The 17,256-nt window shown below is 37.7% G+C and overlaps 4 protein-coding genes across 9 annotated transcripts; 2 read left to right on the top strand and 2 right to left on the bottom strand.

Moving 5' to 3' along the window:
* Nucleotides 1-1,402: 1,402 nt before the first annotated feature.
* wu:fl23c11 (uncharacterized) lies at nt 1,403-8,380 on the top strand. Of its 4 annotated transcripts, none has more exons than XM_055166490.1 (16): nt 1,403-1,784; nt 2,471-2,498; nt 2,646-2,786; nt 4,390-4,488; nt 4,559-4,662; nt 4,862-4,967; nt 5,041-5,085; nt 5,356-5,486; nt 5,568-5,630; nt 5,701-5,758; nt 6,302-6,525; nt 6,613-6,660; nt 6,755-6,806; nt 6,913-7,008; nt 7,131-7,169; nt 7,578-8,380. In XM_055166490.1, exons 1-16 carry the CDS (start codon nt 1,545-1,547, stop codon nt 8,357-8,359), a joined length of 2,256 nt encoding a protein of 751 aa, XP_055022465.1. In that variant the 5' UTR covers nt 1,403-1,544; the 3' UTR covers nt 8,360-8,380. The 4 variants fall into 4 exon arrangements, with proteins under 4 accessions (XP_055022465.1, XP_055022467.1, XP_055022466.1 ...); XM_055166491.1 differs by having other exon boundaries at nt 1,404-1,784; nt 2,646-2,780; XM_055166492.1 differs by lacking the exon at nt 6,613-6,660.
* Nucleotides 8,381-9,112: 732 nt separating this feature from the next.
* LOC110158028 (protein disulfide isomerase Creld1) lies at nt 9,113-12,471 on the top strand. Its single transcript, XM_020922454.2, has 11 exons — nt 9,113-9,319; nt 9,694-9,820; nt 9,901-9,983; nt 10,059-10,169; nt 10,299-10,390; nt 10,489-10,668; nt 10,747-10,842; nt 10,912-10,995; nt 11,101-11,196; nt 11,279-11,419; nt 11,627-12,471. Exons 2-11 carry the CDS (start codon nt 9,704-9,706, stop codon nt 11,845-11,847), a joined length of 1,221 nt encoding a protein of 406 aa, XP_020778113.2. The 5' UTR covers nt 9,113-9,319; nt 9,694-9,703; the 3' UTR covers nt 11,848-12,471.
* Nucleotides 12,472-12,598: 127 nt separating this feature from the next.
* Nucleotides 12,599-14,732, bottom strand: LOC110157928 (uncharacterized). Its single transcript, XM_055165967.1, has 6 exons — nt 14,438-14,732; nt 14,093-14,217; nt 13,869-13,996; nt 13,677-13,736; nt 13,415-13,604; nt 12,599-12,855 (listed from the first exon to the last, which is right to left on the bottom strand). The coding sequence occupies exons 1-6, from the start codon at nt 14,493-14,495 to the stop codon at nt 12,745-12,747; spliced, it is 672 nt and encodes a 223-aa protein (XP_055021942.1). The 5' UTR covers nt 14,496-14,732; the 3' UTR covers nt 12,599-12,744.
* Nucleotides 14,733-14,838: 106 nt separating this feature from the next.
* mbd4 (methyl-CpG binding domain protein 4) lies at nt 14,839-17,213 on the bottom strand. Of its 3 annotated transcripts, none has more exons than XM_055165963.1 (8): nt 17,054-17,213; nt 16,730-16,866; nt 15,986-16,647; nt 15,834-15,899; nt 15,622-15,756; nt 15,330-15,479; nt 15,140-15,243; nt 14,839-15,065 (listed from the first exon to the last, which is right to left on the bottom strand). In XM_055165963.1, exons 2-8 carry the CDS (start codon nt 16,846-16,848, stop codon nt 14,997-14,999), a joined length of 1,305 nt encoding a protein of 434 aa, XP_055021938.1. In that variant the 5' UTR covers nt 16,849-16,866; nt 17,054-17,213; the 3' UTR covers nt 14,839-14,996. The 3 variants fall into 3 exon arrangements, with proteins under 3 accessions (XP_055021938.1, XP_055021937.1, XP_055021940.1); XM_055165962.1 differs by having other exon boundaries at nt 16,730-16,969; XM_055165965.1 differs by lacking the exon at nt 16,730-16,866 and having other exon boundaries at nt 17,054-17,211.
* Nucleotides 17,214-17,256: the final 43 nt, after the last annotated feature.

Genomic DNA, 17,256 nt, shown 5'->3' on the forward strand with positions numbered 1-17,256 from the left:
CAATGGTGACAAATCTGGGAATATTTGTGACTGGTGGTACAGGTCTCATTGGTTGCAGCAGACAACATTGAAAGATGTTATGTGACTTTGGTGTAAAATGTGACCTGTAATATAGATGGGCAACTACTAAACCCATCAGAAGTGAAAATAGTCATGTTGTTGATTTTAAGATAATTTTTGAAGGAAATTTTTGTCATCATGATTTCAGGGCAACTTGTTACCTGTAGTAAATAAACACATTTATTTGGGATCTACTACGCCCCACAGATTTGGAAAAACTGTTTTGGTTGATTTTTGGTGAATTTTTTCAGGTATTTTTTGTGTCTCTCTTCACAGTAATGTGACCTAGGGTCCAGTTGTGACCTGTAGTAAATAAACACATTTATTTGGCATCTACTACGCCCCACAGAGTTGGAAAAAGTGTTTTGGTTCATTTTTGGTGAATTTTTTCAAGTATTTTTTGTGTCTTTTTTCACAGTAATGCGACCTAGGGGCAATTGTGACCTGGAGTAAGTAGACACATTTATTGGGGATCTACTACACCCCAGAGATTTGGAAAAAGTGTTTAGGTTAATTTTTGGTGAATTTTTTAGTGTAATTATTGTGTCCCGCTTCACAGTAATGTGACCTCGGGTTCAATTGTAACCTGTAGTAAATAAACACATTTATTTGGGAACTACTACACCACACAGATTTGGAAAAAGTATTTTGGTTGATTTTTGGTGAATTTTTTCAAGTATTTTTTGTGTCTCTCTTCACAGTAATGTGACCTAGGGGCCAATTGTGACCTGTAGTAAATAGACACATTTATTTGGGAACTACTACACCCCACAGATTTAGAAAAAGTGTTTTTGTTGATTTTTGGTGAATTTTTTGTTCAAGTAGTTATTGTGTACACCGGCTCCACTAATGTCAAAGTGACTCCCTCCAACAATGTGGTGACGATTTGTTGACGGTCCCTAACATAGACGGTAACCACAGAACGAAGGTTGGAGCAGCTTGAGTAGATTTTTTGCCTATAATCGACAGGTACTATTTATGCTGTTGTTTTGTTATGTAAGACATTATCAGGTTGCAGTTTGTTTAACCTAGTTCAAGTTATTTAGGCAAAATGCATGTTTGGGTCTTACTGTGGGAAAGTTAAACCCCGAATATCAAGCGAACGTCAAACGTTGAGCCAACTTCATTACGCTGTTGGAGAGCTCTCTGAGGGGTAGTTTGAGCTCTTGAGCGGTCGGTACCTGGAGTGGTCTCTGGCTTCAGGACAAAGTGCTGTTTTGCTCACAGCTCCGCTCCTGATGACTCATATTCTGGCTGTTTGCGGTTTACCCAGACAACCAGAATATGACATGAAACTTACTTCAGGAGTTGAAAACATAGTTTGAGTGGCTAACAACGCAAACAGCCAGTGAATGAGTTGTTTCACGGTTGCGTTGTGGGCGGGCACTCCTACCAACCTGTTGTGCCATCTCAAGTATGTGAGATAATTCTAGCTGCGAGAGTTTTTCATCACACGCGGGTGCCATGCCACGCTCGTGTATTAGATGGATAGATTATTGGATTTGGCTCAATTTGATCTGTGGAGCCTAAAACTAGAGAGTAATTGGATATCAGTGCCAGGCGCAAGATTGGCACGGGCAGATATGGCGCACAAAACCACAAGATTTTCAGGAAAACGCATGTTTTTTGTTTTGATGTTACTGCTGCATCTGTGCTGGAGGAGTCCTTGTTCTAAAACGCTGGATATGGTCGACGTTTATTCACCTGAACTCAACTGCAGCGAGGTAGGACAACAAACAGGTTTAGAATTGTTTTGTTTGTTTTGAAACACAGTTTGTATCTTAAGCTACGTCACATGCAAGAAGAGTTTTCAAATTTATCTTTTGCTTTTGGTGACTTGCAAACATATGTAGCAAATGTGCGTAAAACTCAGGGGTTGTGAAATAATATAAGATCGCCTAACGCCCTTCAGAGTTTAATGATCATTAATTATTTACTACAGTGGTTCCGCGTGACATCTTACTCCAGCGCTCAGTTTCCAAGTCTGTGGGTCAGCCTCAAAAATAGATTTGTGAGAAATTTTGCCTAGTTGGCTTATTTGTATTTTGGAGTTATAAGGATTCAAATTGAGGATTCGGCAAAAGGGGGCATTTCCTGGTGTTTGTTATGCATCATGGACCATTCGGCTTGCTCGTTGGGTGCATACATATCCGCACACACCACATCAAAATTTGGACTAAACTTGTACTAAACCAGGAATAGGACAAGATCAGCCCAATTCTTCACACATACATTATTATGCTCAAACCAGGCCTTGTCTGCTTCTCTTACAGTTTTATTGTTTTTGTCTTACTTGATATTTACTAGGTGTTCTCTTACTAATCCTTAGGTGTAAATATACTTTTGTTGATCCAGATATTTGTACTTCAGAGGAATATTCTCAAAATTGATTTCTAACTTTTATCTCCAGGGACTGCTAAACTGTAAAGTGACTTTAGGTATGTTTTTTTTTTTTTTTTTACTATTTTAAATCTACAAATATTAGTTTTTTTAATATTTGCATCCTTGTTTTGCATATACAATTAAGTTCTTGTTTCCACTATATGCATCAGTGAAACAGGGAGTGACCTTGTTTGTGTTTGTAGTTTCTCTCTATGAAGGGGTGCTGCTTGATCCGGAGGGGCCAGTGAACATCACGCAGGTGGATCTCAGAGCTGTTCTCTGCTGCACACAGGAACAGCTCTGTGAAGCCTGTCTGCAGCTCACCATCACTCTCACTGGTACAGGTACTTTACGTGCTAAAGTAATCAGAGACACACCTTTCCAAATAAATTTCCAATCTAGTTTTTGACAACAATGGTTGGAACTGTTATGCTGCTAAATACACAATGTGCCTCAGTTATCAATTCATGTACTAAACTGTGAGTCTTTTTCACTGAGTGAAAAATAGCTTGTGCAATTTGTGGTTGAGTTCCGTGTGAATTACTATAGGGAAGTGCACATATTATTTCTGGCACAAAACTGATATGTAAATGAGAGCATTCAGAATGTGAATTGATGAAAACATTTGGGCACTTGGCATTTGGCTTCTGCACAAACTTCAATGCTGCTCTGTGACTGGTTCGCCCACCTGATCAACCTTACAGCAGGAGTCTCTGAAGATCCATTCTCAAATATCACATTGCACCTCATGCAGGATCCCAATATGTGGTGAATGGTCCCTGCAGTCTTCCCTTTAGGACATGAGGCAGTTTTTAGAACATGGGACAAAAACATGTAAAAGTCCAGTTTGATGGACAGCTGCTGTGGGAGTCAGGGCCAAAGTGTCACAGGTAAAGAGTTTAATATTTTATTACTGCTGCTTTGAAAACATCATGCTATGATCGTGTCTTTGTGGGTCATTTTAAAGCATTTAAAACCAGTATCAAATGCCCCACGGTGCACAAATTGCAGTACCTATCCTGTGCAAAAAGTTAATACCAGTCTCTTCAATGTACTTTCACTACCAAATACCATAATGGAATACAATAAAGATATTTATTACTTTGGATAATTGTGATGGCTGGGAGGAGACTCTGGATGGGGGCTCTGTCTCAGGTGGTCAGCCCAGTCGATTCAGGACCCCCTTTTGTAGATGATGTCTTCAGGCTGAAGGAAGAGCAAGAGACACATGGGGTGGGAGGGAGGGAGTCGAGAGAGTGAAGACAGATGGTGTTGTTGGAATAGGCTTGTATAAATAGGACTTCTGGGTAATTGAAGGTGTGGTTGAGCTGAGCTGTGATTTGCTGGAAAGCAGCAGGGGGAGGTTGAGGTGTGGTCCTGCTCCTGAGGCTCAATCAATCATATTAACCCCACAAATTTATGCACACTTTTAACTCTCATAGTTGTAATAAATCTGCCAGCACCTGCTAAACAACTTAATTTGCATTTCCTCCACCTCCTGTTGTGCATCCTTATTCACTTATTGGAGCAAAAATGCGCTGCATCATCTTCTTTGCACTTCTCTGTAAGAAATTGCATTGTGTTTTTGCTCCACTTTTAGTGTGTTTAGCTGTTTAGCACATGAGCAAATGCTTGATAAATGAGGCCCAATGTGGTTTAAGTTGTAACTCAGCATAGAATGATTTTAAACCTTTAACCACATAGAGTATCATCATTTACAGGTTACCTTGATATCAAAACATGTAACTTTGGGCTGTAGATTTTATAAGTCAAGAAGTGTGTATGCAACATCTGCAGACAATAACAATCTTAACACAATATTGTTTCCAATACACAGATAGGAAGATATGATGAGGTTTTGGTGTTTATTATTATTATAAATTAATTTGGACTTGGTTGAACCTGCAGTCCTCAAAAACAGACCTAATGAACATTGTGTGTCTTCAGAGGTAGTGGGCGACTTGGAGCAGTCTGGAGATAGTACAGAGTTGTTTCTCAGCACACAACAGATCGTGGAGGCGAGTGGATATTTTATGTCTCGAGAAGGTATGATGGAGAAAATTGTCGTTCATTGTTAATTATAATGATATTAAATCTCATTATTGTGTTTATGCAGCCCTGGTCAAAATTTGCTTCAGTTCTCCAGGCTCTGGTGACCTTTGCAAGACATTACAATTTACTTTCCCCAGATCACATATAGCTCACACTTCCACACATAAGGTGAATAAATCATCTGTGTATTGTATAACCTTCAAATAGTTAGCATTTTGTTCTGCATCTTGGCCTCCATCTATTATGGTCTGAGCATGGACCTTTGTTTATACCCCTTGTTACAAAAGTTATTTGAATTCAATAAAACTTAATATCCATACTACCCAGTTATAGATTAAAGTTAACATTATACCATTCATCTTTCTAGTTACTGTTAAGAGAAAAGGTGACTTTTGGTGCTCCAGTTCTGGTTCGTGTCCTTGCTCAGATGAAAGAGTACAGACATAACATCACTATTCCATCTTTAGAAAAAGGTAGAATTTATAATTTTTCATTTGCTTGCTAAATAATTCTGCTGTTTAAATATTAACTGTGTGTTTCTTGCAGTGTGTTCTTTGAACCCAGAGAGTAGCCATATTAAAGACTGTGATGGTAAGATACAATAAACAATAACCAATTCAAGGAACTGAAAATTAGATATTATAAATTAGTGCATACATGCCAATGCTGATATAGATGTATACTATTTTTAGAAGAATCATTTTGTAGTTTATTAATTGCTTATCATTGTAGAACTTTCTCTTAAGTTTAATGTTGAGTGCAATAGTTGAGTACTTGTACTAACATGTTGCCAATCACAAACAGGATTTTCTTGCATCTGTCAAAAGGAAAATCTTTAGACAAGAATGTGTTTTGTTGCAGTCCCCAGTCTTCAAGTTGTAATGGATGAGAAAACAGAGGTCATCCGACTCAAAGTGGAGGACAGTGCCAAGGAGAAGACGCTCATGTGTCAGATGATGTGGGACGAGACTCCAGGAGCAATGCTTCCAATGGTATTAAGAGAGACCAATAAATACAATGAATTAATTATCATTGTATGATTATGTTATTTATCTTTCATTCAATTATTCTAGTGTAAAGACAAAACAGAAATTGTGATCTCATTCAACTCTGCAGCCCCATGCTTGTGTTTCCAAGTAAGAATATAATGTGAAGTAATTAGATTATTTATGGAAATAATTTAGTTTGGCTAAATATTTGTTACAGGTTTGGTGGCAAGACAACAAGGTGCGTCGAAAATATTGCCCATTCAAGAATCAACAAGGTACAGTCAATGAGAAAATACAGTACTGCGCTTTAAGACAAGTATTTTGGATAGCCAAGAGCCTCTGTGCATAGGCTCAATGTAAAACATAAAATCTATTAAAATTCAGATTGATTAAAATAAAGACTACCCAGTTATTTTTATATGTAAAATATTTCAGTTAATTATGCCTCAAAATTAATGTTAGTATAGAGACACAAACATCTCTCTTTCTAAACCATGAATGTTCTAGACACCGAAATATCTTCCACTGACATATTTGTATTATTTGTGCAGCCTTCTTTTTAACATATCAGTAACATTGATCTGCAGCTTCCTATTCACGTCATTATCTTGATATTATGACCAGAAAGTAGAGATGCTGACAGTGAGGTTGCCAGGCTCTGACGCTGTTGTGCACAAAGCCCACTTTGTAAGAAAAACACAAAGTTTCTTGCCCAACGAATATATTGACTGATAATATTGACTCTGTGAACTGAACACTTTTGGATGTAAACTTCTGGATTCACATACATATGATGCTGAGTAACTTTTATGATTCAGATGCCATGGAGAGGATGAAGCACAGTGTGTCCCTGGCTTTGATGGAGTCTGCAAGAGGAGGGAACTCCATGCTGCTCTGGAATGTGAGCGCCCCCTGCAGTCTAAAGGCGGATGTGTGGCTGTGTAAGAGAGATGTCGTCAGTGGGGAGTGTCAAGAGGTGACCGGGTCTAGACAGAAACTGGATGGACATGCCGGTTGGGTTACGAGTCAAGGAGAACGCTGGGTAATAAAATAGTTTTATTGACAAGATTTTCAGCTGTTCTCAAAAAATGAAATGCTTTATTATATTTGCTTGGAATTTGCATTCTAGAAAACAGGAGTATTCAATTGGTCATCGCATCCTCTGCTCTGTCTTCAGGTAAAAAATGTTCAAAATGTTACTTACATTTTTTTGTATGTGTTTGTTTGCTTACAATCCCATTTTAATCATTACTGCCAATATTAAATTTTAGATCAAACTTGATGGAATACAGACTCAGTTGGATCCTTATTGTCCATTTGCAGGTGAGTAAAATTACAAATGAACATAGCAAATATATAACAGCTTTATTTGTTTAGATGTAAATTGTATTCATATCCTGATATAAGGTCTTTCAAATGACTTTTCCAGTATCACGTTGGCACTGGATTGTCTTGCTTCTTGTTGCCTTGTTATTGGTGTTTCTGTCAATGCTTGGAGCATGCTGCATACAAGGAGTGATCAAAGGTTAGTTTGACTGAAAGAGATGTATAGTATTTGTGTTAAATAATCATCATTTTAGATTTTATATTGGTCATAATCTTTTACACCTTTTTACATATATATACTTTTTTTTTCCTTTTACACAGAATTACCATGGAGATGGTCGAAAGATGATGATGTCAAAGGTACTAAATGATTTTGTGTTTTATCTTAAATGTGCACAGTAACTTTTCAGGTGGAAGGTTCATTACTTGTCTCCTTGGGAATGCTATTGTTTGTTTGGAGTCTTCCACGGTATTACATTAATCTTATAGTTTATCCATCTCCAAGGATACAAGTAGCCGATACCACCTGGCCAGCTTTCAGAATGAATGCATGTTTATTAAAAAATACTTGTAATGAAAGAAATGCCAGATATATATGTTTAATGCCATACTATGGAACATTTCAGGCAAAGCAATAACATCTAAATGGAGACAATCAGGTGGCCAAAAAATTACATAAGTTTTTTCCTTAGGATGTTTGTGTACTTGTCCTCACTGTAAATTATCAAAAACATTGTGGTTAATTTTATGTATTTTTGGCTATTTTAGGTGCTGTAGGCGGTGGTCATGTGGTTTTGCTATATCCGCCTGACGATGAGCAAGCATTACCCGGTCTGATGTGCCACTTGGGGTCATCCCTCCAAGCTCTGGGCTGCAATGTGTCTCTGGACTTGTGGAGCCATGCTGAACTTAGCGTCTTGGGTCCGGTGCCCTGGCTCCATTCACGACTGGATCAACTGCAGAGACACGGTGGAAAAGTCATTCTAGTCCTTACGCAAGCTGCAAGGAGGAGGGCTGAAGAGTGGGGAGCAAAAACCTGGGAGAGATTTACAACAAATCAAAGAGACACAGACAGCAGTACCAACTCAAATTGCGTTGATGTATTTAGTGCATCTTTGAGCTGCATCCTTGCAGACTACTTACAAGGTCGAGCTGGCGAGCGCTTCATGTTGGTGCAGTTTGAATCCCTGCCCCCTGAAGGAGTTTGCCAGCCACTTCCTGAACTGTTCCGTGGTTTACATGTCTACAGCCTTCCATCTCAAAGTCTGGGGTTTCTCACAGAACTGGCAGGGGCAAGACAAATGGCCACTTCCTCATCCAGACGAAAGAGGGCACATGGGCTCAGAATGGCGTCTAGGGCTTTGGCAAGAGGGTTGTCAGGGTTTACAGCCGGGACAGCGGTGTTGAGACTGGCCTCGATGCCCCAGAGTTGCGTTGGAGCAAGAGAAGAAGAAGATGCTGCAGAGACAATGCCACTGCAGCCCTACCTCATCACTCCCCCCTCCAGTCCAGACACTAACCCCAAGGTCTGTCAGATGGATTGGGTCTGAAATAGTGTGTGTTTTATTAGAGCTGTGAAATTCTGTGTTATCAGCAATATATATATATATATATATATATATATATATATATATATATATATATATATATATATATATATATTTTTTTTTTTTTTTTTGGCAATTAAAGATGTTTTAGAATCTAGCTTTCAATCAAATTTCTTAAGATGTTTACAAGATAGATAGTATTGGTTGTTTTAAGATTCTCGAATATGATGATATCATACTCCCAGATGGAGGGCAGGAAACTATCTCTCCTATTTATTAGATTGTACTTTGTCATGAAATAGCCAAATATAAATTCATAAATGTTGAACCTGTATCATTGACTAGACCCGAGAACTCACTGTATTACAACAAAAATCTAAATTTTTACAAAATCCGCGTTAGCTGTCCCCCATCTGTATTAAATATTATTGAATGTTATGTCATCTGAAACCCAGCAATACTCATATTTAACAATATAAAACAATAAAACAAGAAGTCAGTTGTTATTTGATTTTTTTCTGAAGAACCATGTATATCCCATTGAATGTGAATATAATAATTTTTTGCAGGTATCCTATATTTTAACAACTGTACAAGATAAAATGGCTTTGGTGTAGTTATAGCTCTGTTATTCATACAGAGTCCACGTGACACAAGTTTGATAATAAAGTAGTGGAATAATCCTGTTCCCTGATTGGTGGATAAATCAAATCCCAGTGGGGCATGGGGATGGGCGGTGTCTGTCATCTGCAAGTGAATTGGCCAAAGCAGCTGCAGTGTTCATTCATTCTTTTCAGGACCCTGGGAGCAATAGCATTGTAAGCTAGCTTTATTATAAACTGTACGAATAGTTCAAATGTCACGTTTAAAGTTTTAAAATAGGAATGGGACAAACGTGAAAATCACTGTGCCCAGCAGACAACAATCGTGGGACGAGTAGCGACGTGGTGGCTTTAGAATAAGGTAACTTTGCATAGCCTGTCTATTGCAGTTAGCATTAAGTTATTGTGACATCGAAGAAATATCTTATGATAAACCACTTGTATTTCGTGTATGACCTAATTCAGCAGGTTAACGACCAATATGAGATGATTTAATTTAATTTATGTTTAGAATAGAAACGCAGAGACTGGTCAGCATCGAGGAGGCTAGCTTGAGCTTGTTAGCTAATGTTTATGGTGCTGATGCTGAGGGAGCTAACAGGAAATAGCGTCCTGAAGTCTGAAGAAGTTCTTATTTAGACCACCGTGTGAAACAAAATGATAGATTATTTTATTATTACCAATCTGTAATTATTCAAACAATAAAACATTTGTAAAGATCGTTTGTTTTGTTAGTGAAAGCATCATGTGGTGGGACTGGTGTTTCCTGCCTGCACTAGTGCTGCTCTCTGAGCTCTCTACTGTCATGGTCCAGACAGCACCATGCCAGACCTGTCGAAAACTCACTGACAGCTTTATTCAGGTATGACAAATGCATTATTGTCTGGTTATTTTATTTCTTTTAATTTATCTTTTACTAACTCATCATTTGCTTTTTGTCAGGGCTTGGAGAGGACAGCCAATAAAAATTTTGGTGGTGGCAATACTGCTTGGGAGGAGGAGAAACTGGCCAAATATGCACGCAGGTAAAATCTTAATAACCCTGTCAATGATCTTTACTCTTGGTGTTATTTAATATGACCTGCATCAAAATGTTACAGTGAGACACGATTGCTGGAGATTGTAGAAGCTGCGTGTGAGAAGACAGATTTTGAATGTAATAAGCTGCTGGAGCAGATAGAAGACCAGGTCGAGACTTGGTGGTTTCACAGGTGATTACACAAATAAAATAGTATCACTGCATACCATTTATCAACTTTGTAGTTGATACAAGTTATAATTTTGGAATGACAAAAATGAAAAAATGTATTGTAAGTGTAATATATGTCTCTATTTTACAGGCAAGAGGAGGCACCAGATCTGTTTGAATGGCTCTGCATAGAACAGCTAAGACTGTGTTGTCCACCAGGCCACTTTGGACCTGATTGTAAAGGTACGGTGTACCTAAAATGTGTGAGCATATGTCAAAATATTTAATACTTATCAGTGATTGAAATTGTAATTATAACATATTGTCTAATCAATACTAAGAGTGTCCATCTGGCCCTGGTGGTATCTGTGGTGGCCTGGGGCGCTGTGAGGGGGAGGGAACTCGTCTCGGAGATGGAGACTGTGTGTGTGACCCTGGATACTCAGGCCATCTGTGCCAGAGCTGTGCTGATGGTTATTATAGAGAGAAGAGTTCAAATAACAGTGTAGGAGCCTGTGCAGGTAGGTTGTTTTATATTGTAAAAAAACATCATATAGTGTTTCTTTTTTGTGTAACTTTTTGTTTTTGTTTTGTGTTAGCTTGTTTTCACTCATGTAAGAAATGCTCTGGACCTCAGGATTATAAATGTCTTGATTGTAAGCCGGGATGGATTCTTCATGACAATAAGTGTGTAGGTGAGTATAAAAAAGATTCTTAAATTTAAAAAAAGTAAAATGTATTTAATATATTTATTTTGTTTCTAGATGTTGATGAATGTGGAACCGAGTTGGCTCGTTGCCCCACTAACACCTATTGCCATAACACTGAGGGATCATATGATTGCAGAGGTTAGTACAACTGTGCAGGATGTATGCAGTGGTTTGAAATGTAATAATCTAATCACTGGTTTATAATGTATTAATAGAGCATCTGTTGTTTTGTTTTCCATTCAGGTTGTGACCAGGCATGTGTTGGCTGCATGGGTAGTGGCCCTGCACGCTGTAAAAAATGTGCACGTGGTTACAGACTGAAGGGTGCCAAATGTCTCGGTAAGTGTCATGCCCAGTGTCAATACAGTGTCAGATCTTTTTTAGCTAGTCATGACTTGTTGGGAATTTATTGCTGTTGTAGATATAGATGAATGTAGTGAGCGTGCCATAGCATGCCCCGGGCTAAACGAGGCCTGTATTAATGAAGAGGGATCCTTCCACTGTGAATGTGCTGATGGCTTCATTAGAAGAGACAGCATTTGTGTTGAGAACAAGCCCACAAGTAAGTGCTGTTTTTTTTCTATTTTAGCAGAAAGTATACAGTGGCCTAACATTTAAAAACATATATTAATGCTGAAATTTTTCCTCATTGACATGTGTAAGGGAATTTAACAGACAGCTGCCCAGAGAGGGTTACGTTATTTTTTTCCTGAGCTGTATATCACCTGAAACGTATTTTGTAAACTTTATAATTTTCTTTATTCCTCAGCCGATCCAGACAAGGGTCTCTTTGATGACATGACTGATGATGAGGTGCAGGTGCTGCAGCAGATGTTCTTTGGAGTAGTCATATGTGCACTGGCTACTCTGGCTGCCAAAGGAGACATGGTTTTCACTGCCATATTCATTGGAGGAGTTGCTGCTATGGCTGGATACTGGCTTACAGAAAAGGGAGACTATATGCTGGATGGATTCTTAAAGGGACGGTAGACTGTCTGAATATGAAAGATAAAGACTCAAACAAATACTGCTGATGAATGCGAAAAAGACAGCATCTTGGCATGGCGTTATCTCTGCAATGCTTTTTTTATTATGCAGGGATTCATTTAGGGTTCACTCAAAAGGGCTTGGATTGTATTTATAAATGGAAATTCTTGGGTAAAGAGAAACTTGAAGGCTGTCAAGCCACTGTATGTATGTATTTATAAGAAAATTAAGATGCACTGCACTGTTGTAGTTGATGATGTACCTTAATGTTTTTCGGTGATTCCAAACTTTTATCAATTTTTAGTTTGCGACTTTGATGCAACTTTTCCAAGACTCCCTTTTTCATTTCAAGCCATCACTGAAATCTTTTATCTCTCTAGTTTTGAGCCTTAGCTGTTTATGTTACTTTATAAAAAGAAATCTTTGTCTAGTTGCATGAATTACTGTTTGAACTTTAAAAAAAAAAATACATGTTTTGTTTTACAAAATGCACTGGCATGATGAAGACTTATCACAGACAAACTGAGGAATTGTTAACAAGGTTTAGTACAACCAGAAAACACCAGCTCCAAGCTCAACACTGGAATCATGTTTTGTTGCCTTTTATTTAATCTAGATGCAATATTTAATGTGCAATTTGATGCTAATTTACTTTTTTGTCACAGAATGCCATATATTGTTATTTATTATTGATTCCTTTACAATTAAACAACTCATGAATTTATATTTTCATTTATTAGTTTCATTTATTAGCAAAATGCTTGTTGTCACAGTTTTTGCAATTCAACCGCAAACCTTTATATCATGACCAACAATCTCTCAAAAATAAAGGGCAAACATACCAAATACTGAATTTCACATTTAGTAAGACATCAGATGTTTCCAGTCTGAAAGTGAAGCCTATTTCAGTGTGCCACTCCAGTTAATAGGGTTGAGGCGCAGCAGCTCTCTCTCCTTCAGAGCCTCCTGGGAACGTGTTAGTGCTCTGTCCCTCCAGCCCTGCTCCATTAGCTGCACAGTAATAGAGAGGAGAGCAAATACATGTTACACTGTACAATCCTGGAAAGCTGCCATGCAATCTATGCATTACCAAAGCAACAGGGTGGTTGTTGTAATAAATATATGCACTAATCTTATCACATACTTTTACCTATTTTTATGTTTGACATTTAAAGGTGCATTGAGCAACTTTTCTGGTGGAGGGTTCTTCACCTTGTCTCCATGGAGCTGTTATTGCTTTGCATGGAATGTTCCATGGTAGGATATTAAACATGTCTATCTAGCATTTATTCATTACAGGTGTTTATATTGCTCAGAAATACAGTAATTCTCTCTCTGACGTCCACAGATGTGACCTGTAATGTAGCCTATAGTTGTCTCCCTTGAGATAGAGTTAAGGTTTAGGTTTAATCTTTACCACGGGACATTCTAGAGTAGACAAAGCAATAACATTTCCATGAAAACAAGCAGGTGGCGTATTCTCCACTGAAAATGTTACAAAGTGAATCTTTATACCTCAAATTGCGGAGATAATGTGGTAATTAATTAATAGAAAAATGTATAAGTGTACCCGCTTGTTCTCGTCCCTATATGCCGTCATAGACGCTCTGTGCATAATCCTTTGCTCTTTTTCTTTGGACAAATCTATGCGATCCATTTCACACAGGTACTCCGCTTCTTTCGCTCTGTTTGTAAACTGAAGCTTCAGGGCTACACTTTTATCTTCCATCTGCTTTTTTAAGTGATTACGGATATCTTTCCTGAAAGATACGCAAATTGAAATGTAACAATAAAGACAATGATTTCTTTAGTGCTATTATATCAACTTCTACCTGTACTCCTCTCTTTCACTGCTGGTTCCATAAAAGGGTTTTCGCCATACTTGATGAAACCTGTCAATCAATAATCACATAATTTTAAAAGCAGATGTCGCATTGCTAAGGATTTAGTGACATATGGGGTGTGAAATATACAATACATTTACATGCAGATATATTTGTTTTTGTTGCTTTTTATGCTTTTACCTGTAATGCTCTTTCCTCTGCATTATCAAAGCCCTCTGGTGGTTGTGGTAGTGAACAGCTGGTGTCTCCAAGCTCACAGTCCGTTTTTGGACAAAAGGTGGATGCAAAGGGTCCAGTCGTGGAATAGGCTAAAATAATAATAATAATAAAAATATATACTTTTCTGCACAAAAATAACCTTGTCATCCAGATTACATTTGTTAAAGAAACAAAAAACCTCTTACTCGTTTGCTCGACCATATGGCACATTCAGTTATCAGGGGAAATGTCACTGAGGTGCCTGTCAGGTGAGACTGTCTGGCTGGAGATGAGGGTGAAGGAAGACTAACTGGTGTGGAGGCTATGGTTGCTGTGATTAGTTACAAAATTAATCATACATTATTATTACTTTTTTTTGTAGTTTAAAATTGATTTTCATCATACTTTAAATCTATAATACTGGAAAAAATTTAAATACAGGTTTATAGTTTTTATATTAGAGTTGCCAGTCAGTTCAAATAACAATATAACTGACAAAATATCTTAATAAATTCATAAATTAAAATGAGGCAAAATGTGTTTCATCTTACGAAGTTTCATTTTGCAGGTGAGATCCGTCCTGCTCATGCATAAAATTTTGGTCTTCATCAAAAAAAAAATCTTCAACTTTCTTTGCTCCTCAGATTCCAGGTTAATAAGTTATTAGTTAAACAAATAATAATGACAAAAATCAAGAGGCCATTAAATACATCTGTACTAATGCTGGTTAAAGATTAAACTATGACAAGGCAGAGCACTGAATGAGAGTTTTGCAATGGCAACTGTCGCCTTGGGAATCAGGTTACCTCCAACTACAAGAGAGACAACAGGCACTCACGCATCGTTGCCCTCCAAAAGACTTTATTAGCCTCTGACAATGGAACATGATATTGCCAAAGGATGTCTCTAAATGCCAAGTACATTTAAAGGGACAGAAAGAAAACTCAAAAAAGAAAGTTGTTTTTTTATTAGCAGTCCTAAAAAACAGTGAACATTACATAATTTAAAACTTACATAGATATTTAACTGGACAAGCTAAAAGCAAAATAACCTTTTCTTCTAACCTTAAACATGAACTCTTTAATGCATTTGTTCAACAGTAAGTCATGATCAGAGTGCTTTATAGTTCTCCCACAGCCAGGCATGATATTTATTTAACATGTGATCTTTGGGTGTCACCTAGGATAAGTACAAAACACATTATATTATTAAAAATAATAATGAGCACTTCATTATAATAAAGTATTACTTACGTCTTTCCACTCCTCCACACAGAAGATTCGGTATGAGTCATTGCCATACTTTCCAATACCATGCAACTCAATAGGGTAGCGCCATTGCTTGGTGAGATATTCATCTATACAAAATAAAATTTGGATTTTAGTCAACTAGGCCAGTCTCAGTTGCAATTGTATTATTCATTCATCAGCTCAGAAAAATTACCTGAAAAACGAATTATTATTTTGGCTCTGAGTTGATAAAGGCCTAGTGGTTTAAGAATTTCAGACATGGGTTTCCAGTCAGCTTCTCGTGCAAGCTCAGCTGTGGGATAATGCTCAAAAAACTGCCATAGTACTGGTATAGCCATCTTGCCTGGGTCATTGAAAAAGACACACAGTATTTTATTGAAAATAAATTTGCAATAATTTGAGTGTAATTTTCAGCAAATGTAAAAACTGTACCAATTATCAAGCTTTTTCTTTAGATCAACCTTATGTGTAAGAGAGCAACTCACCACTTGTCTTGTTCAGAAAAATAGTAGCCACCAGGAGCTTCCACGGATCATGAAAAAGGGTTTCTTGGACAAGGTTAAATGGAGATCGAGGAGGTGTCCATTTCTTGAAAACTTTCCTTCTTGGTGGGCTTGGACCTGTAAACAAATATAGATTGACAATTACTAGTCCATGCACAACATTTGAAAATGTATGGTATGTAATTTAGTATTACAATCTCTAAGGTTTGTACTGCTGAAATACGGGCTGGTTTTCCTGTTGTCTTCTAACTTCCTTGATCCTGCATAATTACAAAAAGTCAAAATTGAACCACTATTACCAATTACACAGTGAATCTGTCTGACAGTACTTAACAGGCATGCTTACTATTTTGAGAATCTCTCACTGGCGTGCTACTCCCAACTGAGATGTTAGGTGATAACACCTGCTCCTCCGTCTCATCACTACTGCTGTGCACTATCCCCAGCTCTGAAATAGGTTTCTCGTCGGCTTTGCTGTGAATCAGAGCCACATCTTGTTCATTCTCACTCTCACTTGCAGGTTCCACACACAGAGAGGGGAATAGGGGATGCAAGCACGCTGTGTCTTTGTCTTTTAAACCTGTCACCGTGAACAGCTTTTCTTTCAGTAAACCACTTCTTATTGGACTCTTCAGCAGTTTTTCTTCATCCTCAAAAGTTGCAAGGCCAGCTTGTATGGGACTTGTATTTTCCTTTGTAGTACATTCAGTTGGCATATCTGAGCTAATAATGATGTCATCTTGCTGGCTTATTTGATTTTTGCAATCAGTAGGGAGTAGTTCACTTGAGTCCACTGTGAAAGCTTCATCTGGCATTGCTGTGCTTTTCTTTTTACAATCTTCAGTGTCTTTCCTTTTACTTTTTGCTTTTGTTTTGGTACAAAACGATTTTTTGATACTTGTGTTAGTACAAGAAAAATCAAACATGCTCATGTTATAGTTTCCCTCTCCATTTTTCTGCAGAAAAGCTTGTAAAGATGTCCTGGACCGAAACCTCTGTCCATGGGGACTAAAATGAACAAAGCAATTATTATTAGAGAAGAATTAAAATTAGAAAATAACAGAAAAAAATAACAGGAAGGCAGTGTCACCTTATAATATACACATCCATCTTTCCAGCAGTTTTGCCAGTTTTCCTCTGTCTGACCTCTCTTTTCCATCCAGGAGGCAGTGATACACAGGGCAAGCAATCCATGTCTTGTTCATTCATATCTTCATGTTACTGACGCTGGACATGGTTAGATAAATGTATTTAATTCTCTAACTTTCTTGGCACTGTAGTTTCTTGGTGATAGATTGTGGAATGGTTACAAGGTAGATCCATAGACGGTCTGTTGCGTCATATATATAGTCTTAAATAAGCTTTATTATTCTAGAGTTAAAACTTGAATATGATTAGTAGTCTAGCTACAAACCTGAAAGTTGGGGTATATTTGGATCGTATAATGGAACCGAAAAGCTTGAAAGTCTTCAACACGGCGTACAAATGTGTTACAATAAAAATCTATCCTAATTTCTTTGGCCAAATCCATGAAGAACACCGCGCCATACTGTCACTTCAAAACAGGAAGTACAATGTCTGAGCATGCGCGATGTGAATGTAATCGGGGTCCAGCGT

The sequence above is a fragment of the Boleophthalmus pectinirostris genome, unplaced genomic scaffold (assembly GCF_026225935.1).
Source record: "Boleophthalmus pectinirostris isolate CB_2022bp ecotype Guang Dong unplaced genomic scaffold, ASM2622593v1 HiC_scaffold_8, whole genome shotgun sequence".
Classification (NCBI taxonomy): domain Eukaryota; kingdom Metazoa; phylum Chordata; class Actinopteri; order Gobiiformes; family Gobiidae; genus Boleophthalmus; species Boleophthalmus pectinirostris.